Source organism: Prosopis cineraria, unplaced genomic scaffold (genome assembly GCF_029017545.1).
Source record: "Prosopis cineraria cultivar Desert tree isolate PC_DT_omini unplaced genomic scaffold, ASM2901754v1 PC11, whole genome shotgun sequence".
Classification (NCBI taxonomy): Eukaryota; Viridiplantae; Streptophyta; class Magnoliopsida; order Fabales; family Fabaceae; genus Prosopis; species Prosopis cineraria.
The window spans coordinates 16,133,172-16,156,103 of record NW_026555342.1 but is presented as its reverse complement, the minus strand read 5'-3'; the positions used below and the strand labels follow the sequence as shown (position 1 = coordinate 16,156,103).

General features: G+C 32.6%; 2 protein-coding genes across 2 annotated transcripts; both read right to left on the bottom strand.

Annotated features, from left to right (window-relative positions):
- Window positions 1-1,550: 1,550 nt before the first annotated feature.
- LOC129286199 (putative dynamin-related protein 4A) lies at window positions 1,551-2,755 on the bottom strand. The gene is made up of 2 exons (XM_054922215.1): window positions 2,288-2,755; window positions 1,551-2,192 (listed from the first exon to the last, which is right to left on the bottom strand). The coding sequence occupies exons 1-2, from the start codon at window positions 2,753-2,755 to the stop codon at window positions 1,551-1,553; spliced, it is 1,110 nt and encodes a 369-aa protein (XP_054778190.1).
- Window positions 2,756-6,352: 3,597 nt separating this feature from the next.
- LOC129285073 (dynamin-related protein 4C-like) lies at window positions 6,353-8,667 on the bottom strand. The gene has a single exon (XM_054920619.1). It carries the CDS (start codon window positions 8,566-8,568, stop codon window positions 6,550-6,552), a length of 2,019 nt encoding a protein of 672 aa, XP_054776594.1. The 5' UTR covers window positions 8,569-8,667; the 3' UTR covers window positions 6,353-6,549.
- Between the last annotated feature and the right edge of the window lie 14,265 nt (window positions 8,668-22,932).

The following is a 22,932-nucleotide window of genomic DNA, read 5'->3' as shown; positions in this document are numbered from 1 at the left end:
GCATCCCATACTTCTAAAAATGCCTATAATCTAATTTACACTAGGTCTATTTAGTTTGACTTTGTTCTAAAGATTGAAATTTGGGATTCCATCTTTATCTCTTTTATAATTTGTTTATTTTAACTGTAGTTAACTTATTTTCAAAAGAGTTGGTAATCTGTTTTCTTATTTTCTTATTTATTTACTTTATTTAATTATTTAATATTTTAAAAAAGTCCTCATTATTTTTTTAAATAACAAAGATTGCTATCTTCCTCTAAGTTTGACCCAAAATACTTTAAATTTTATTATTATGTCAATCTCATGCACTCGAGAGACTGATCATTCACCCCCTAGAATATAAAGGGTATGCTTTTGGTAAAAATCCACATAGTGTGGCTTTTGTTGAGTTTGCGCACGCATGTTATATTACTAAAGTGCTTAGTATTGTTAATAACTTATAGATGAGGCATGGGTGGGGCACGATGCTCAACATCACCAATTCCTAAAGGGAACGGTATTGGTCAAGCACTCATGATATAACACTCTAAAATTTACATTGATTATTCCTTCAAATATAGTTACATACTCAAACTTTAACTATTGAAACACTTACCATAGTAAAAAAAAAGGGTCTAGCGTGGTAATAAAGAATAACACTAATTTTTCAAAACATTATTATTTTAAATAAAAGTTTACCATGATAAAAAGATTTTTAGATATTATTTTCAAACCCTACCATAGTAAAAAAGTTGCTACCATGATAATTAAGAATTGAAATCATTTTTATAAAGTTTATCATGATAGAAATAATTTTTTTTATAATAAAACATTTCTCAAATGAACTACCATGGTAGAAAACAATATATCATGATAGCAAAGATTAAACATAATAAGATAGGCATACCATGATAATTTAGGAACTAAATAAGTTAATTAAATAAAATAGATACCAATGGAAAACAATATTAAATAAAGTATGCTTAATGGGATCCCATTGAAAACAGTTATTTAAAATCCACTACTTTGTTGAAAATCATAAACACAAATGAGGCACGGTTCCTAGGGGTATTTGAATCCAAAATATCATATTTATCACTCATAAATAGTTGACAAGGTGATTCAAGTGTCCACCCAAACAATTGCACTGGACTCTGGTCAAATAATAATACTTCCCAAACAAGTTTTTAATCTCAAACATCAGTTTTCACAATTTTGTTAATATGACCTAACTAAAATTACTCTAGGTGTATACTTAACCACATTACATCTACTTCAAACATCATAAACAAAACACATTCTAGACATGAACAAAGTAAAGCCATACTTGGGTTTTAGCCACCCAATACAGTTGCATAGCAATATTTGAATAATGTCTTAATATTAAATTATAATATAAATATTCTAGGCAATCAACATGGGATACGTTTGGAACCATGAATAAAACATCAATGAGCGTTTATGATCTTTGAGGGCATGAAACTAATTCTTTAACAGATGGCAGATAAGTTCTATGTCTATCCTTATAATTTAGCGTTTATGAACATAGGAAATTAAAAAGAAATAGGCTTTTAGCTTATTAAACTAATCAAAGTTAGCTTTCGGATGTATCTAACTCTATGCATGAAGGCAGTCATTGCATCAGCAATAGAAGTCAGGCTCTTGAGCAAGCTATCCAACTCAGAAAGCTGAGCACTCAGCTTCTCGTTGATTTTTCTAACAATCTCAGGCAGTGTCTTTGAAATAATTGAAGCTTGATGCTGAACAAGCTTCTGAGCCAGAACAGGTACGCCCACTATCGATTTGTCAATCTTGGAAAGAAGCGGGTGGTTCTCAAAGAGCGAAGCTTCCTCCATTCGAGCCTCTTCATAGGTCTCATCACTGATTCGATTCCTCACACACACATAACCAAGTCCTATGTTCACATCATCAGCAGTTTCCTTCTCTAAGAGTCCTTCTGGAGCTTTGTCAGCCTTTGTTACCACCGCCAGAGTTCTTAAGCCAGTTTTATTAACACTCTGTGACATCCGAATGGACTCACAGCTTGGAAAATCAATAGTAGCTGATAGAACATTCAATATAATAGCCTCTTCAGGTCTGATGTACTCTATGATTATGTCTTTGATCTGATCATAAATGTTCTCAGGCTGTCCATGAACAGGAACTCTAGTACCTGGGAGATCCACCATAGTCAGATCAGGAACACCATTTTTCTTCACCAACAGAGTCAAAGGGGTGTTGGAAATTCCCTTAACATTCCCCGCAAGCTCTTTAGTGGCCAAGTTTATGGCATCAGAGACCGAGAGACGTGTTCTTCTTCTGTTGAAATAGCTTTGCCGTTAAACTCCAACACAAGCTCAGGTTTTGGGAGAGGGTGGCTCTGGAGCCCCATAACTAAGGGCACCCTTGTGCAGATTCCCTGTCCATGTGGCAAACTGATTCCTGCAAGAGATTCTAGGACAGAAGACTTACCAGAAGACTGGTCACCCACAACAACAATAGTTGGAAGCTGTATACCTTCTTTGGTGATGTTGAGACGTCTCAAGTTTTCTACAGCATCAAGCACTGGACGAATCTTTTCATTGCAGGAAGAGACCATCAGTGGAACAATGAAATTGAGGGGCTCAGGTTGGTCATCTACGACCAAGGCCAGAGACTCTCGTCTCTGATTAAGAGCGGTCCTGCCGATGGCAGCTGATAACTTTCCTCTTCCCATTTGGACTTGTTCTTTGGAAGTTAACAGAAAAGAGAAAACAGGATCAAGAAAATACTGCATGTAGAGAAGTGAAGACTGATTCAGAATGTTGAAGTTTATACATAGTTATAATTATAATTATAATTAGTGTGACAGAAACGAAAAATGGGTTGGAGTTGAGAAATGAAGAGACTTCCTGGGCAAAGAGAAAGCTTTGAAATTGGTGCACTGAGGAGGTGATTATTCATATTCCATATGCAGATATAATCGGGAAGTTGGAGAGATGCTCTTCAATGGAAATATTATTGGCAGTAAATTCTGAGATGAAAAGAGAGACTAGATTTTTAAAGACCGGAGACAATGTTGTTAGTAATTTTCAGTCTGTTCATCTTTTGGTTGAATCAACTTTTTTGGGAGTTTATTTATTTGTTTATTATTAGTAATTAGTAATAATTACTGAAGGCGTTGTAGTAATTGATAAAAACTGCATGCTCACATCGTTTCGACAAACATTTGCCGCTTCGCAGTTTTTATTTGACCCTACGCTTTGACTCTTCGGATGAATAGAAGAAAACAAATTCAAGATTCCAGAGTTACTTACCCTACTACCCCACAACTTCTAGGTTTAAATCATACTAGTCCATTCTTAATAAGAGTTAACATAATCTTAATTAGAGTATTTAAATCAAGGGTGATTTAATTTAATTTATTAATTTTAATAAAACATCATAAGTTTATTATTATTAAGTTATTTAATTAATTTTTGGTTAAAATGTAAAAAAAAAATCTTAAACTTTGAGGTAGTTGTATAGAACTTTTCTCACTTTTAAAAATTTAAAATTAATCTCCCTAATCTTTTTTTTTTTACAGGCGCCCTTACTTTTATTTTTTAGTTACCTTACTAGTAAAAATTATCATGTCATATTAAAAAAAAAGACATGTATCAACTTACGTGAAATCCAATATAGGTTAATAATAACAGAAAAATATGGATAAAATTTTTATAACTATTATTAGCTTACAATGAATGCCATATAATTTACCACGCATCTTTTCATAATATGATATGACAACTTTTACTAGTAAGATGATTAATAAATAACAGTGGAACATTTTGTGGCCAAAAAAAAAAATAGAGAAACTAATTTTAAATTTTTAAAAAAGAGGGAAGTTCTATGCAATTAGTTCAGGAGGGTTTTTCATATTTTAGCCTAAATTATTTTTTTTTCGGTTGAGATTTTAGCCTAAATTATTTGTCCACATGAAAAGTCTCAAACCGGTTTTATAATTTAAGTTATAATTTATAGACGACTGGTAGATGTTGTATGCCTTATTAATAATACGATCTTTTTATAAATTTTATATTTATATTTTATATTTATATTTATAGTATATTTTAATTTAATTTACTATTAGATTCCTAATAAAAAAGGGATTTGTTGTTCAATGTTGAGATTTAAAATTTTAAATATATATTTCATGGCAATATAATTAAAAATCTATAATATTTTATTACTAACCATATTATAAAAATATTTTTAATATCAATAGAAGTATTTACAAATATAGGACTTGCTTCATTTGGATTCTACTCATCTTGTTACATACTTTCTCTCTTATAGCCTCTCTCACATTTTAATATTAAGCTTGTTCATGCTAATTTTTTCTTTTCAATATTTAGTTTTTTTTTTCCATGGACTCTGAACCTTGTACTGCAATCGTTTTGCTGTAATATAATTTGCTACTTGAATTTATTTTTTTAAATAAAAAAAAGTGTGACGAATGCGTGTGGAAGGAGTGGACTAGAGTTTAATCAAATTATAATCAAAAATTTTGGTCCAAGAAAAATCAAAATATAAGTGTTTAAACGATTTTTAATAAATACCTTAAGTTAAACAGAGGTCATGCTTATATATTTATAAGAAACGAATAGTCGTTCATTATGGTTCAGGAAATAGTAAAGATTAATAAATAAATATATTTGAGCATTTATTTTTTCCGTCACTAAATATAAGTGGCAATATTTAAAACACACAAATCAAAGAGAAAGAGGTGTTTTTGGCCGAGACCCGGGGGGGGGAAGGAGGAGGTTTTACCTTTCCATTTTTATCCTCTAGTTAATTTCATATAATATTTTAAATCTCAATTTCCTAGAAACAAGTATTACTTATGTCTAAAAATTTGTATTAGGACTTATATATATATATATATATAGAAATAAAAGAAAGGTGAAAATTAGGATTAGGACTTATACTTAAGAATGGAGGAAGTAATTCCCCATCCCCCGGGGCAAAATGGTCATATTGATTGTTTAACATGGTAATTAGGTGTCTATGCATGTAACGATGCTAAATTAATGAAGGTAAAAAAATTGAAATTTCGAATAAATGCACAAGACAATTGATAGTTGTTTCTTATATTTAGGTATAAAAAAAGGACTCCTATTTGTTTTTTAAAAAAATGTTTGAAGGGAGTATTTTGGTCTGAAAATGTGATTTGACAATTATATAGATAAAAATAAAGTTTTAAGAATAAAGAAGAAATCCATGTAAAATAACTTTTAATTTTTGAAAAGGTTTATGTTATGACAACTAAACTAGACTGGCTAGTTTAATTAGTTGGACTAGGAATGGATCACATGTTTAGTCTGATACAATGAAAAAAAAAAAATAAAGGAAGAGAAAATCATGTAAAATGTAATTTAATAATTAAGTGGATAACAATGAAATTTTAAGAGTAACAAAATAACTTTTAGTTGTTGAAATGGTTTATGTTATGAAAGTTAGAATAGTTGATTTGACTGGATAAACTACGAATTGGTCACATGTCTGATTTGATATAATGAGAAAATGAAAGGAAGAGAGATCCATGTAAAATGTAATTTAACAATTAAGTGAATAAAAAAGAAATGAAATTTTAAAAACAAATAATAAATCTGTGTAGAATAATTCTTGAAAAGGTTTATGTTATGAAATTAGATCGTTTGGACTAGAAATTGGTCACTTGTTTGGTCTGGTTTGATGTAATGAGAAAATTGGAAGAAGAAAGAACTAGTTGAATTAATCTTGAACTGGTCAAATTGATAAATTTAGTTAGCAAAAAAATGAAATATTTTATTTTTAAAAATTATAATTTATACATGTTTCTATTGTACTTATTAAGTATTGAAAAATAAAAAATAATGAACAAATAGGTAAGAAATATAAATTTTCCAAAATTATAACTTAAGAAATATGTATATACATTTTTTTAATGAATATTATGGAGTAGTGATGGATATTCTTGATGAATATTTAGATCAATCTACCTTGTTAATGAGTGGAAGAATGGTGGGAAGCCAATATTGTTATATCTGTGAGGGTCTGCATCCAATCCTAATATTACATAATATATCTCATATTTATCAGAATGATTCCTTAATTTCATTATTTAAAACAACCCACGAACTCTTGCTGCTGTTTTAAAATAGGATCTCGAGTATTTTTAATGTTTCAGAATTGGTCCTTAATGTCCATTGAAATAATATCATACAATGGATTAATGGTTATGGATGTTTTGAGAGAAAGACTATCGTGACCTTCCACCCCAATAACCAATTTGTGATTTGTTCCGATGTCTTCCTTGGCATAACTTACTTGTTGCTTCATATATATAAATCCGAAGGGTCAGTTTAGAACATTCAAATAAAGAAGCTAATGCATTTATGTTATACTTTTACAGGACACGATAAGCAAACTGGAATGACACATCATCAATTTAGATAGGAAATAAAAAACGATTACAAAAACACACCCAAATTCATCATTAATAATACAACACTCAATCTCAGACTCATATAGGTATATAAATAGACACACACGTCACAGAACTTAATCTTAGTAGCAGGAAATTCTATCCATAATGCTGGACACTACCTCTTTGCTTTTTCTCAGGTTGTCAACACTTCGACTGAGCATGGCACGCTTGCCAGCCATGGATGGTGACTCCTTCAGCAGGCTTTCGATTCCTCCAAAGCTCGGAGACGCAAAACAAGTAGTGATCTCCTTCTCCAAATCCCTATTCACCATATTGTTAATGTTGAATTGCAGATGCAAGGCTATGGTATCAATCAGCCTCCTCAGCACAATCCTCCCATAAGCTATCATTCTCATCTTCAGGTCATAAGCTTGATCAACCACTTTCATGTACTGTCCCAGATGATCCATCCTTATCTCTCCAAGACATTCTAGGCCTGCAATAGTTATAGTTCGATAACCAACACGCAGATATTCATTGAAAGAAGCCTGACAAGCCATTAGTTTATTGTATTCAGCCATGTACTCTGGATTACAAGTGTAATCTGTCAGCTTCTCCATTTCAATGGCCTCCATCACGTGCTTCTTTGAATGCTCCCTCATTTTAGCAATCAGATTTTCTCCTGCTCTGCATGTACACCTCTGAAGCTGATAATAGTGTTTTGAATGGCGGTTGATGACTTCAATCACCACTTTTTCCAGATAGTCCCACACATCATCAATGAACTGAATGGGCCTCGATGCAATTCCTCCCACTTTCCTCTGCAATAAAGCCAGAAAGGCAGTGCGAGGCATGAAGTTTGGGAGGCCTATCCTCTTGGTTTCCTCCAGAAGTATTATTTCGTCCATGAGAAAATTCTCGGCATTCTTGCTTTCAGGACATTCATGAAGATCTTTGGAGCAATCATTGAGCTTCTCAACCAAGCGAGCAGTGCAATGCATGGTTTTGTCTTCTGGGTACTCATCAAATTCTCCACTGATGAGAATTTTCTTGAGTGAATCTTTCACCAATCCAATTATATGCATGAAGGCAGCCATAGCATCAGCAACAGAAGTCAGGTTCTTTGGCAAGCTCTCCAACTCAGAAAGCTGAGAATTGAGCTTCTCGTTGATTTTTCTAACAATCTCAGGCAGTGTCTTCGAAATAATTGAAGCTTGAAGTCGAACTAGATTATGGGCCAGGGCAGGTATACCTACCATGGATTTATCTATCTTGGACAAAAGAGGATGGTTCTCGAACAGCATAGCTTCCTCCTTTCGCGCTTCTTCATAGGTCTCATCATTGATTCGATTCCTCACACACACATAACCAAGTCCTATGTTCACATCATCAGCAGTTACCTTCTCTAACAGTCCTTCTGGTGCTTTGTCAGCCTTTGTTACCACAGCCAGAGTTCTTAAGCCTGTTTTATCAACACTCTGTGACATCCTAATGGATTCACAGGTTGGAAAATCAACAGTAGCTGATAGAACATTCAAAATAATGGTCTCCTCTGGCTTGATATACTCCATGATTATATCTTTGATTTGGTCATAAATGTTCTCAGGCTGTCCATGAACAGGAACTCTAGTTATGCCTGGGAGATCCACCATGGTGAGATCGGGAACACCTTTTTTCTTCACCACCAAGGTCAAAGGGGTGTTGCAAATCCCCTTTGACTTGCCTGCAAGCTCTACAGTGGCTCCGTTTATTGCATCAGAGACATGTTCTTCATCTGTTGATACAACTTTGTCATTGTACTCCAACAAAAGCTCTGGCTCCGGCACAGGGTGGTTCTGGAGTCTCATAATTAAGGGCACCCTCGTGCAGATCCCCTGCCCACGTGGCAAGCTGATTCCTGCGAGAGATTCCAGGACACTGGACTTGCCTGAAGACTGGTCACCGACAACAACAATGCTTGGGAGCTGAATACCTTCCTTGGTGATGTTGAGGCGTCTGAGGTCTTCAACAGCATCGAGAACTGGTCGAATCTTTTCATTGTAAAAGGACACAATGGGTGGAATAAGGACATTGTCGGAGGGCTGAGGTTGGTGTTCTGGGTCTAAGGCCAGAGAGTTTAGGCGTTGTTTCAGACACTCATCGGCAGAATACTTTCCCATTTGGCTGTGAGCTTTCTGATTTGAAGAGGTTAATTTGAAGGAGTAGAAGAGGGAGATATGAAGTGCGGAGAGTGACTGGGAGGATGGTGGTATATATAGAAATGAGTGAGCTTAATTAGAACAAATGGAGGTGAGGTTTACGAAGGAGAGAAGAGACTTCCGACTTCGAAGGTGTCTTGAACTTTCGGTAACTTGCTCGAGAAGTAGAAGGTAAAAGAGAAAAATGTGTGGTGTGGAAACTTTGTTTTTTTTTTTTTTTGCTTTTTTTTTGGGGCTAAAAAAACTTTGTTGTGTTGATCCGAAATGAGTGTTATTCCCTAAAATTGATTCCTACTTCATTCTTAATTTTAATATTATTTGATATTATAAGATAATTTTTTAAATATTATGTTAAAAACATAGATTTTTTTATCCTTTAAAGTATAACTAATAATATTTTTAAAAATACCCATACTTGATGTGATTAATAAAATTCTTTAATTGAAACACACAATTATTAAATTATTAGATGAGAATAAATATAAAAAAATTATATAATTTTAAAAAAAATTAACATGATTGAATTGAAATTTAATTAAAAATATTTTATATTTTCTTTATTTTAAGTTATAAAATAATTTTAAAAATATTTCATTATCTTAAAATATAAAAAAATTAATAAAAATAAAAATTTATTAATAACATTTTGTCTAACATTAACTTTTAAGTAAAGAGATAATTGAAATAATTATAATATAATGATTAAATATATAAATTTAAAATTATATTAAATTAAAAATATTTTAAAAAATTTTGATTTATATTTTAAAACTAAATTTATACAGTGTTATATTGAATAGTTGCTTTTTGCCATGCGGCAACATCTCCTTTTCCTCGGGAAGAGAAGTCAGTCCCAACCCTACGACTACACTAGCCTTACTAGTTTTGTCCCTTTGTGTGAGTAATTTCAGGGAAAGTCACTCGCCCACATCAACTCACCTTCATTTTATTTACTATTCCTCGATGCTAAATTAAAAAATAATTAAAAAAAATATAATTTTAACTTCTCACACTTTACTATTAACATAAATTTTTATATTTTTTTTTTTGATATTCTAAATTATTATATTTTTATTATTTTTTGTGTGAAAAAAAATACAGGAATTTACAATCAAACGTGAGCAAATTATAAAAATTTAAAGTTATATTTTTTAATAACTTAATATAAAAAATTATTCATATCAATAAAATTTAATGTGATAAATTATGAACTCATTTTAAAAAAAAAATATTAGCTAACCCATGTTTTTAAATACATACATATTTAAACTGCAATACAGTATATCGATTTAATAATATACTATTGGCTAAAGTGTACATTATAAATAGATTTTAATATCACAGTTAAGACTCAGCACATGCCAATCAACCAGTAATTGGCTTAAGTCATATGTAATGTCGTCTATCCAGTCCTAAATTCTATATACTTCTAATCAAGCAGCATTCTATATACTTATTCAAGGTTTCAAGTTCCAAGCTTCTAAAAAAAGCCAAAGATTACTAGGTTTCTCCCTCTTAGGTTCTGTGCCTAAGATTTCTCCATGAGTTTCGACATGAAGTACCACCGAAAGCAACCTTCGGATTGCTCGGCCGACTCCCTACAACCTGGAAATGGTAAGAAAAAGAAGCAAAATCCATTGGCATCTGATAATAATTCCACTCCTATTGACTCCAATATGGACGATTATATGGAAGGGGCAGAAGAAGACAGCAACGATGTGAAGATTGAGAAGAAAGATACCAATGAGTCAGAGTCAAAGCATGAGAAACCCAAACCCAAAATCTCTTACAGAGGCTCTTTATTGGGTTTTAATGGAATTGCAAATGAGGCATCAGTAATGGAGAATGATGACTTGCTTGATGACTGTGATCATATGCCACGGAAACTTTTGGAACCTACGGAAGTGATTAAAGAAATGATGAAAATTTACCCAGTAATTCTGGCGACAAATGATGAGTTCCCGTATTGGTGTAGACCGTGGAAATATGCTCTTATTGTTACAGTTTTGGGGAAGCGAATGAATCTAGCTACCATGAAAAGATGATTGTTGAGAATTTAGGCCATTCCAGAGTTTGAAATCTAGGTTGTATAGATACGGGTATGAGTATTCGATACGATACGGCATGATATGGAGATACGGGAAATTTTTAAAATTTTAGAATACGGGTACGGAGATATTTATAATATATATTTTAATATTTTATTATATAAGTACAAGTATTTTGATTTTTAAACAAGAATTTCTAAAGTAATATAAGGATATTTATAATAATTAACTAAATTATTAAATGTTTTTTTTAAGTTTTTAAGTGATATAGTAAAAAATTATTGAAAAAAAAATCATATCACGAATGTTAGAATATGGGATACGTATGCAGAAGTATCCTACAAGTATCATATTGAATATGTATCGGATACGGGTACTTTTACTTTTTTGAAATATCTGGCTACATAGTTTGAAATTATAGACCTTCCAAATAACTATTTCACCATTCAATTCACTCATGGGGAGAAATAGAAGGAGCAGCATAGGAAAGTTGTGTTTGATGGACCTTGGATGATTTAAGGGAACTGTGTCATCGTGCAAAGATGGGACCCCTTCTTCGATGCTTATACCAATGCCCTGGGAAGAACAGCTATCTAGATTTGCATTCCTAATATTAATACGCACTACTATAACAAAAATTTTGTTTGGAGGTTGGGAGATAGAGTTGGCATAACATTGAAGGTTGATATGAATACTCTTCATGAGCTTGGAATAGGGAAGAACAAAATGGACAAAATAGAAAGAGGAAAATTTGCTAAGGTGTGTGTGGAGATCGACCTCCAAAAAAAAATAATTCCAAAAGTTATCTTCAACAATACAATTGTTAATTTCTAAAATTTTATATCATTTCATCACATTTTTCTTAGATTCTAATTCATTTAGGCTTTTTTGTATGTATCTTTATTACCTGAATTAGGAAAATGTGAGTTTTGGGTTTATATTCTTAGCTTTGATTTGATATTTTTGGCCTAATTTTGTATTATTTTGGGTTAAGGTTTGATTAGAAGCATTTTTGGACATTTGTTGATGCTTTTGGAAGGATTTTAGATGAAGAAATCAAGTACAAAAAAGATAATTTTCATTAACTACAAAAATAGTGCAAAACTATGAAAGTCATCCCAAAGTCGCGACTTTCGCTGCTGACAGCAAAATGCACTATTATATTTATCTAAAAATGCTTGGGTATGATGTATATATGCTGTGAACTCAAACCAGAATACATTCTATAACTTGAAGACACTTTTAGAGTTTTGTTATACTAGGGTTTGAGCTTTGGATGAGTTAGGTCCAATAGTTATAGCTTTGAAGACATTTGAAGCTCCATTTCTTAGATTCCTTTGTTTCTTCTCCATTTCTCTTCTTGTAATCTTATCATGAGTGTGAATATCTTGTATATTTGTAGCTTTTTGATGTTTATGAGTAACTAAACTCTTTGCTCTAGATTATTTTGAATCCTTATATAGATTAACACTAAGTTCCTCCTTTATTTTTGTAATTAATGATATATATATATTTATTTTAATTTTTTCTTAATGCTTCTAAGTGTTCGGCCACCATTTAGATTTTGAGTTTATTTGATTGATGCTTGAGAGGACTAGGTTAGGTGTAGAACTTAGATAAAGTAGTTTAAGAACTTGATATTTACATGTTGAACGGATAGTTTTGTTAGTAAGATAGAGATATACTTGCTAGCCTTGCATAGCCACATTAGGGTTGGTATTTAAAATTAAGTTTTATTAATTGTAACAAGAGATTGAGTAATTAATTTAACTAAACACTTGTTCACGACTTGAGAGAGGTTGTCCAGGTATTTTTAGAACCTTAGGTTAGCACTTATTTTCATTAAAAACATTTAGGAGAGGAGATATTTTTGGTATTATGAGATACAAGGGGGATAAATAATCCTAGGTCCCAATTTGTATTCGAAGTTTGAGAATCGATTGCTTTTCTTTATTTTTTTAGTGTTAGTTTAGTTTGCAAAATAAAATATTTTCTATAATTATGTTTGGCTCAACTTAATTCAATCTGCTTAGTCTTTTGTTTGATCACAATTTTTAAACAAATCTCTAAGGGAATGATCTTTACTTTTATTATATTACTTGCTACGATCCGTGCACTTGCGATAAGTAATAACAATCTACAAAGTATAGTATGAGGAAATTAATATGGCTGCAGGAGATATGGGCCTAGGAGACAAGCATTGCAACATGAACATGCCCATACAACTAATGTAAATGTCAGAAAATAGCATAGCAAGTGCCTTCAACACTAGTGAAGGAAAACTCACCATATGAGGAAGAAGATGACTTTGGATCTTAGATGCTAGACCCAAACCCATACAAAAAGCACTTCTTGAGGCTATGATATGATAGGAGAGGTCAACATTTCCAGTATAGAGGAAGAGGAAGTTTAGTCAAAAAAGAGAGCAAGATAATTTCACAGTCTCACTTTGCTGTTATAGTAGAGATGAAAGAGGAGGATCACATGAAAGAGGAGGATTACACATAGGAAGATGTTGAAAGGAGTATGGATATGGAAACGGATCTCCCCTCAGGTAAGAAGAAAGTTAATTCTTGAGGCTATCAAAGATATAGAGAGGCTGATAAGCAAAAGAAATCTACAGAAGATGAGAAACTTTTTAAGTCAAGAGAGCATATGAGGGTATTAAAGCAACAGGTGGCTTAAGGCAAGGAGAACACAAAATCAAGCAACCTAAGGACAAAAGAGACAAGCCAAAACCAAGCTGGGTTGAGCACACCTAAAAGAAATGGGCTTGGTTCAGTAGGCCACGCCAAAACACCTAAGAATGAGGTTAGGAATTACTCAGTTGCAATGGGCCAGGTATCAAACATGGGCTATTAACATCTCAATTTTTAATCCCCCAATTAACTAAAATTAATTAGGATAATTAAGTAAGTTGAGGTGGTGTGTAATATCTCATTCCACTAAACACAAATAAACAAAATAACTCATGGTAATTAAAGGATTAACTCAAAGAGTGATTACCAAGGTCTAGTTCAAAAGCAAGAGATCCCAAGTTTTTTTATAATCACAAAGAGTTTAAAACAATCAAGATATCTTATATCAGAGTAAAAATAAGTTACAGAAGCATGAGATACCTCAGAGGAGTGAAAGAAATTGAAAACAAGTAAAAAAGGGACAAATCTTTTAATGTGTGACAGAGCTCATGCACCCTGCACCATAGTGTGTTGCTCTTTGTGCCATGCACCGTGACTTAGGTGCCATACTCCATGGCTTAAGTGCTATACGCCGTGATGTGTTGCATGAAAATTCAGTAGATTCTACTGTCATTTGATAACAAAATTGGGAAACTTTTGATGCACCCTGATTCTCCATTTAACGTTTGAATGATGTGATCTAGGTGTTTATAAAAAGCTCTTAACATGAACTAGCTAATGGCACAGGTTTCACTTTCAAAATAAGTCACACTAGGAAGTTAGACACCTAAACACATTTTAACCATTTTTCACAACTTTCATATAAAAGGGATGTCTAAAACCCTCAATTAATGCCAAAAGCATTTCCTAACATCTGGACCATGTCCATTGGACTCAGGACTACCAATACAATATGTCACATACACTTAAACCACAGTATAACTAAAATTCACTCCTCAACCCCTTTTTACCAAAAACAGAGGGGGGAAATTGGCATTGCATAATATCCAAATCAATCAAAGCATGTTCAAATCATCATTTCTACACTTACATTAGTATTTTGGCCCTATAAACATATATATATATATATATATATCTCCACATACACAAATGTCCACGGTCCAAAATACAAATAAGACCTTTTTCAACAATAAAATAGTGCAAGTATAATGGCATGCAATCTAGAATTAGCAATCATATATTATTACATAAAATAAATTTAAACTAGAGGCATACAATAGGAATATGCTAATTCCTAGCCTCCTGAGTCTTCTCCCTCTCAGCACCAGAGCTAGAGTCTGAAAAGTGTTAAATGAAAGGGGTGAGTTTAGCCATTTAGTAACTAAGGTAAAACCTACCCTATATAGTTATATATCAATCAAAAACCAAGTATATGCATAAGAAATCAAGTATGTAAAACATACTCACACATATTATAACTCATCATTTCTCATTTGATAACTTCTTTATCTTATATATAGTAGGTGCATTATTATCATATTTTTTGATATGTGACCATGACCCCTTATTCACGTGATTTGCAATAACTCAACACGTGTGACACGTCATATATTTGTATAGCAATGATCAACCAACCTTATAACCTCATTATTTTTTCAGTCTGAAACCGTGGGATATAACACTGAATAGGGCTCTGTTTGTGACTAGCTTACCAATCGTGACATATGACTTGGCTAAAGATCACATGACTCACTCTCAGACCATAGTTTTCCCTATTCTCAAATCTCTAGGGTGTCTCATACCCTAAACTATTCTCTTCATTGAACTGGTAGAGATAGCTAGGTTCTAATCCCTCAACAAACTATAAGATAGTCTCTCGACAAAATTGTAGGACAAGGCTATACCTCTGTGTACCGAAAGGTAGCCTAAATATCATATAGATTTTTCTCTACTCCCAATCCTAAGGTGAACTCCCACCTACTGATCATGCCATAGATAATACTCACTCTTTTCACTAGACACCCTAAAGATTCGAGAATAGGAGAAGCCGTGGTTCAAGAGTAAGTCATGTGATCTTTAACTGGGTTACACCTCATGATTAGTGAGCTTCGGTAGTCCAGTTGCACGGATGGAGCCCTAATTAGTGTTATAGCCTACGGTTTCAATCTGAAAAAATAAGGAGGGTATAAGATTAATTGATCATTACCTACATAAATATATGACGTGTCACATGTGTTAAGTTGTGGCAAGTCACGTGAATAATGGGACATGGTCACATATATGAGAATATTATGACAATGCACCTAGTATATATGAGATAAAGAAGTAATTAAATGAGAGATGATGAGTTATGATATTTGTGAGCATGTTTTAAGTACTTGTTTTATATGCATGTGTTTGATTTGCAATTAATATATAACTGTATTGGATAGGTTTTACCTTAGTTATTGAGTAGCTAGACTCATCCATTTCATTTAACACTTTTCAGGCTCTAACTCTAGTGTAGAGAGGGAGAAAGTTTAAAAGGCTAGGAATTAATATATTCTTTTTTATATACCTCTAGCTTAGTTTTATTTTGTGAAATAATATAAAATTACTAATTCTAAGTTGCATGCCATCATACTTGCACTATTTTGTTGTTATAAATGTCTAATTTATATTTTAGGCCTTGAGTATTTATATATATTGAAATATATATTTATAAGGTCAAAATACTAGTGCAAGTGTAAAAATAATAATTTAAATATGTTTTGATTAGTTTGGGTGCAATGCAACAGCAATTTGCCTCCCCTTCTGTTTTTAGTAAAAAAGGGTTGAGGAGTGACTATCTATTATACTGTTGTCTAAGTGCATGTGACATGTTATACTAGTAGTCTTAAATTTAATAGACATGTTCTAGGTTTTAAGAAAGGCTTTTGGCACTTGTTGAGGGTTTTGGACACCATTTTTGTGTGAAAGTTGTGAAAAGTGATTAAAATGAGTTTGGGTATCTAACTTTCTAGTGTGACTTTTTGGAAGTGAAACCTATACCATTAGCTAGTTCATGAAAAGAGCTTTCTGTAAACACCTAGATCATATTATTCGGATGTTGGACAAAGAATCGGGGCCTATTGAAAGTTCCCCTATTCTATTGTCAAATAACAACAAAATCTGTTGATTTTTCATGCAACACATCGTGACGTATGGTGCCTGAGCCGTAGTGCATGGCACAGAGAACAAAACACCATAGTGCAGCATGCATGAGCTGTGGCACATTGCTCCGTCACACAGTAAAAGAGTTGTTTTTCACTTGTTTTTGACTTCTTTCACTTCTATGAGGTATCACATGCTTTTGTAACTTGTTTTTACTCTGATATAAGATGTTATGATTGTTTTGAACTTATTTTGATTTAGAAAACTTAGGATCCCTTGAGATTGAACTAAAACTTGGTAATCACTTTTTGAGTTAAACCTTTGATTATCATAAGCTTCATTAGTTAATTATGTTTAGTGGAGTGAGAATATTACAGGCTGAAATGGAGAAAGATCTAAATTAAAGAACAAGCAGAATTTAGTATGTAACCTCCTTCTATATCCACTAGATATAAGAAAAGATTAACTAAATCAACCATCAAAACACCATATAGTAAATGAACACTTTGTTTGAAAAGGTTATACCCAAGACTTGTTGGCAAAATCATCAAAATCATAATACATTCAAGTAATGTGTAGTGGAATTAACCCATATGCATTCGTATAATTCCTTGCATGCATCATAAACAAAGAAAACAAATCAAATTAAGGGTCATACGCCGTGACGTGCAATACATATGTTGCGACATGTGGTATAGAGCCACACACCCAAATCTCCTTTGTGTCATACGCTGTGGAGTGTTATGCCATGTGTTGGGGGCACAAGTTCGATTTTACTGCTGTCATTTAACAATAAAATTATGAACTTTTGATATGCGTCGTTTTCACATATGATGTCCAATCAGAGTAATTCAAGACCCATACAAAGCTTATCTCATAAGTTAGCTAACGAGATAAGTTTGAACATGATCTATTAGTTTAATCAAAATTTGGACACCCAAGTGCAAAAAGCCACTTTTTTAAAAAATTTCACATACCCAAACGCTCAAGTCAATCAATTTATCTCATCAGACCACACAAGGCCTTAAATTAAGTCTAAAAGCACCTAATATACCTGATTGACCATATTATACAACAAATATATGCATATATCAAAATTCAGCCATTCAAGGGCTAATTTCCACTGTTATCAAAATTCTTACTACTTAAACACAATTTGACCTACTTGACTATTTTCACTATAAAAATCACTACTTTTATATATTCACAACATATTCACAACTCAATCTTAACCTTAGTTACTTATTTCATCATGTAACTCCTCACATGGGCTAAGATTTACCAAAATTCACTATAATTTTAGTATTTCACAACTCAAAACATGCATGCAATTCTATGGCAACTCATTTACACCTTAACCACAAAAGATTCAGTTTATTACATAATATTTTGAGTTCACACGGCTTCAACAACTCTAAGCTGGTCCAATTTTCTCTTGCCCTGATCACTACTTTGTCCTATAAATGTAACCATAGGAATGAGATAATAATCTCAGTAATAGAATAACTTACCACTGTCAACTATCACATGCAACTATATGAAAGCATAGTGTAATATACCTTTAAACATAATATATATCATATATTCACTTCAAATTTCACTTATATAAATCATTTCACTACTTTTACAATTGTTTTACCACCTTTCACCACTTTTTTACCTTGTTTAACCACTTTTCTCACATAACATGATTACCACTGACCGAACCTTTAATTCATCCCGACTTGAAACCATAGGCTCATGTTAGACTAATATACACTCTCATTATCCTTGAGCTCACTTTTAATAATAGAATCACTTGGCCAAAGGTGTTCTATTGTATTTTTGGACTATGGTTTCCCCTAACACACACAATGGGATATCGTTGACTCCAACACCATGTTACATAGACACTAAGGAGTCTAGATCTCTAACACCACACCTCAATAGGCACTAAGGAGATAATTTTTAATATCACATCTCAAAAGGTACTAAGGAGATATAATTCTCCAACACCACACCCAATTGGGCACTAAAGAGAGTATGTCATATGGTCTTATCACTACACTCTACATGAGTGAACTCCGACCCCTATGATAATGCTTTTCAAACCAATTGTAGGTTTTCAATCACCACTAATTATGTTTTCTAATACATAGCATATATATTTATACATAACATGAAATCACATGTTTTAACCCTTCTATTTAATCAAAAGTCATTTCATGCAACACTCACAAAACGCCATAAATCATGCTTAGTGTAAAATCATTTCATGCACTAAATAGCATATTTACACATATTTACAATAAATAATCAAATAGAGAAAATTATTAAATTACCTCAACTCTTCTGTCACAGGAAAGGTTACCCATAGATTTCAATTACTATTAAAGCTCATTACAAGCTTCCTTTCTCAACTCACATAGGCGATATGCCAATCTACACGTAATTGGCATAATTTATTCAATTGGTCTAATTGATCAAAAATAATTAATTATTACTTATGGCTATATCTAGTCATCTATTCTTTTTCATTCATCCACTTTAAGCTAATTACCGCTCGATTACCACTTCACATTACCTCTAACGATCCCATTTCAACTAAACATGATTTCCACCTTAATTTTCCTTCAAATTAAGACCAAATTGAGCCTACGAGTTCACAACTCTATCGTTCAGCTTTAAATCAATCACAAATCTTTAATTTAACTCATGAAAACCTTTTTATTACTATTGGGCATGAATCAAACTTCTTAAATTTTTTGATTTAATTTCTCTACAACTCATATTCAAAGAAATTTGGGTTGAATAGAAGTTAAGGATTATACATAGTTTACCTAATAAGTTACTAATCAGAAGTGCCTTTCAATGCTCTGAAATTGCTTGCCCTAGCAAACCTCAGCTTCTTCTCTTCTCCTTCTTATATGTTTCCAATTCTTCCTTCTAACATTCACCCAAATTTCACGACTTAAGGGGGTTATTTTCTAGTCCATATGCTGTGGCGCATGTAGCATTAACTGCTGTGCATGGTACAATGAGAAGAATTTTCATAACGCATACTTGCTTTGACTTAAAATGTGATCCTCTCACTCACATCTATCCATTCAACATCCAAAGAACACAAATCAATAACTAATCATCCAAATCTCTAATCCTTTACTAATTACCACTTTATACCTAATTAATAACTAATCACATGATTAGAAATCAAGATGTTGCATAGTGAAAGGAATGAAAAAAGTTTTATGGGCTTGTCTACTGGAACTCCAAGGACTTCTAACTCTATGTTGCCTAACTCAATCCCTCAAAGGAATAACCCTCCAACCCCTTGATCATGAACTATAAAAAGATTGGGCATGATGATCCATCAACTCTGTGAGGCTAAGCTTTGGAAAACCTTAAAGATTTCAACAAGAGGTCCCAATATTTCTCATCTCTTCTTTACAGACGATCTCATCCTCTTTGCCAAAGCCTCTCTTGAAGAAGCTTCTATTATTAAACAGGTGATGTAATTATTTTATAGTGCTTTTGGTTATCACATGAACTTGGATAAGGCTAAGATGTTATGTTCTTAAGGAGTATATTACTAATGTAGGAAGGAGTTAAGTCAATTTCAAGAAGTTAGCCTGACAATCGACTTAGGTAAATACATTAATGTTCCCCTTCTTAATAAAAAAATTTGGAAAAGGATGTTTTCACCCCTCATATAAAAAGTGCAATAAAGGCTCTCTTCCTCTCTTCTTGGAAAAGTGGTTTCTTGAATATGGTAGGAAGAACAGTTCTCATCAAATCGGTAATATCCTTTCTCCTTTCTTACATCATGTAGACAATGTTATTTCTTAAAACTACTTTAAGGGAGATCAAGAAATATAGTTGGAAATTTCTATGGACTAATAAAGAAGATCAAAACAAACTCTATTTGTTATCCTCGAATAAGACTAAGAAGCAAAAAAGTTTAGGGGGGCTCTTGGAATTAAGGATTTACAACTCTAAAATAAAGCTTTTATCATGAAAATATGTTGGGGTCTCCTTACTAAGCTTAACTACCTTTGGGCTCAATGTCTAAGAGCCAAATATAAGTATGGTTTAGGTGCCATTCCTTTAATGGCTAAGAAAAAAATCAGCTTCTCACATTTGGCATAACATATCTTTAATCTAGTCTTTAATTTGGGATCTATTTCTTTAAGGAGTTAGCAAGAAGATAAACAATAGGATTTCCACAAGCTTTTGGTAGGATTGTTAGGCCCTGCTCAAACAATTGTTGATTGAGTATATATCCAAATTTGACTACCCAATTAATCCTCAAGCTAAGATCTGCTACTTTTTTTTTTGCCATCAGGAAATTAGAATAAAGCTCTACTTTATATATTCTTCTATGATGATGTTGTCAATAAAATCACTTTAGCACCCTATTACCCTAGTCAATAAAGAGCTAGTGTTATAAGTGGTAAACTGAGGAAGAGACTAAAAGAAGGAAAAATTGACCTGTGTGAAATTATTTTGGTATAATCAATAAGCTGTCAAATATTTTTTTATTGGTAAGAAGGAACAAATTGAACTTCTATATTCATATGTTCATATGTTCTAAGAGTTTTGTACTAAGAATATGACTATAGATGGAATTTACATCTCATATTTACACATATTATCTCTTTTTTGGTAATCTCTTAGACTGGAGTTATTGTGGTGATTATGGAGGACCTGGATTGGTTAGTTCTAGTCTTTATCCTTTCTATTGTTTTATTGGCTAGCACTAGACCTTTGTTTGCAAGGAGATGGTAGTCATGGCAATATGTAGAGAAAATATTTGGTGAGGTTGCAGCCTTTATGAGTTTTGATTCTTTCCAGGAAAAAGGATTAGTCTACTATTATCTTTATGTTTTTCTTATCTTCTCTCATTTATTTTTATTCCTCCATTACTAAACACTCTCTACTACCTCTTGCTTTAATTTTCTACTAGCTAGATTCTATCCTTTTGCTAAATATAAGATGTAGTAGCTATTGAGGAACTAGAGAAATTAGTAAGAGATGACAACATTCTACGTGATGAATTTTTTTGCCTTATCAACATGGATTGATTTTTCAAAGAGTAATTTGGCAAAAAATTCCTACATGCATTAAGTTGAAATGGAGGAATGCACCCTCAAGATCTTATGGGAGGGATTTAGTATAGATGAAGTTTTTTAAATATATCCTTGCAATAATTTCTTTACAGAACATGTGTAGAATTTTAGTTAGGCTCTGTATTTGTTTTTGCTGGTCTAGGAAAGAAAAAGGGTTAGGATCAAGTGTTGTCTTTAAGAATATTCGACATATTAAGTTGTAAATTTTTTATCTCTGTCAATTCTTGAAGTTGTTAACTCTAAACTTTTAGATTGCTAATTTATTCAAGTGCATAGCATAAAATGTCTTTCAGTAAATTAGAAAAGCCGATATCAACTACAAGATAGCGTGATTATAGAAGAGAATTTTTAAAGATTAATAAAGGCAAATACAAAAAAGTAGGTGATTCAAATGAAGTTGTAGCTAAAATATGGAAAGAAATGAGCATACAAGAGAGGGAGCCATATAGAATAAAGGCCATTGAACATAGAGAGGTGAAAACACAAAAAAAAAAAATGAAATTCCTTTCCATACTCAATGTTATATGAAAAAATTCAAAAAAATTGCTAATTTCATAAAAGAAAAGGACCATTTAAAAGAGAAAGTTAAGGTAATTGGAATTAGTTTTTGGTTTGTAATTGGATGATGTACATATTTCAAGATTTTTTTATAATTTAGAATTAGTTTTTTGTTTGTAATTGGAATTATGTATATATTTGAATGAAAAAGAAATGAAATCTAAAAGTCCCTACATTTTAAGTATGCACAAGATAACATCCACTATGCATGATACAATTTTCACATATACTCAACTGAAAGTCTATGTATTTCAGTATTTCATTAGCCTAAGCTTAACAAAAAAAAAAGTTAGGTAAACCATGTACGACACAAAATCTAATATGCACAAAATGATGTCCACGCATGTTCAACAGAAAGTTCATGCATTTTTAGTATTTCACTAGCCTAAGCTTAACAAAACAATTTAGGAAAACTATGCATGATACAACATTCAATATGCACAAGATAATGTCCATGTATGCTCAATAGAAAGTCCATGCATTTCTAGTATTTCACTAGCCTAGACTTAACAAAATGACAAGTTAGGCAGACTATGTACAACACAACATTCACTATGCACAAGACGATGTCCACGTATATAGAGCTGGCAAAAAGGGGCCGGGCCGGCCCTTGAAGGGCCCGGGCCTAAAAGGGCCAGCCCTTTTAAGCCCGAGTTCCCTTTAGGACCCTGATTTTCGAAGCCCGGCCCTTGACATGACGGGCTTAGGCCGGCCCTGCGAGCTTTAGGCCCTTTTAACTATTTTTTTTAAATTTTTTAATCAAACAAAAAATTACTTCATTCTAATATAATACTCAATCAAGAAAGATATAAAAAAACTAACTAAATAATATCTAAATAAACT

Bases quoted from the DNA above. Each gene is read 5' to 3' on its own strand.
- LOC129286199 (XM_054922215.1), bottom strand. From the start codon at position 2,755: ATGCAGTATTTTCTTGATCCTGTTTTCTCTTTTCTGTTAACTTCCAAA. The intron at 2,193-2,287 runs GTCTCTCGGTCT...CTGTTGGTGAAG, and splicing joins TTTCAACAGAAGAAGAACAC to AAAAATGGTGTTCCTGATCT.
- LOC129285073 (XM_054920619.1), bottom strand. From the start codon at position 8,568: ATGGGAAAGTATTCTGCCGATGAGTGTCTGAAACAACGCCTAAACTCT.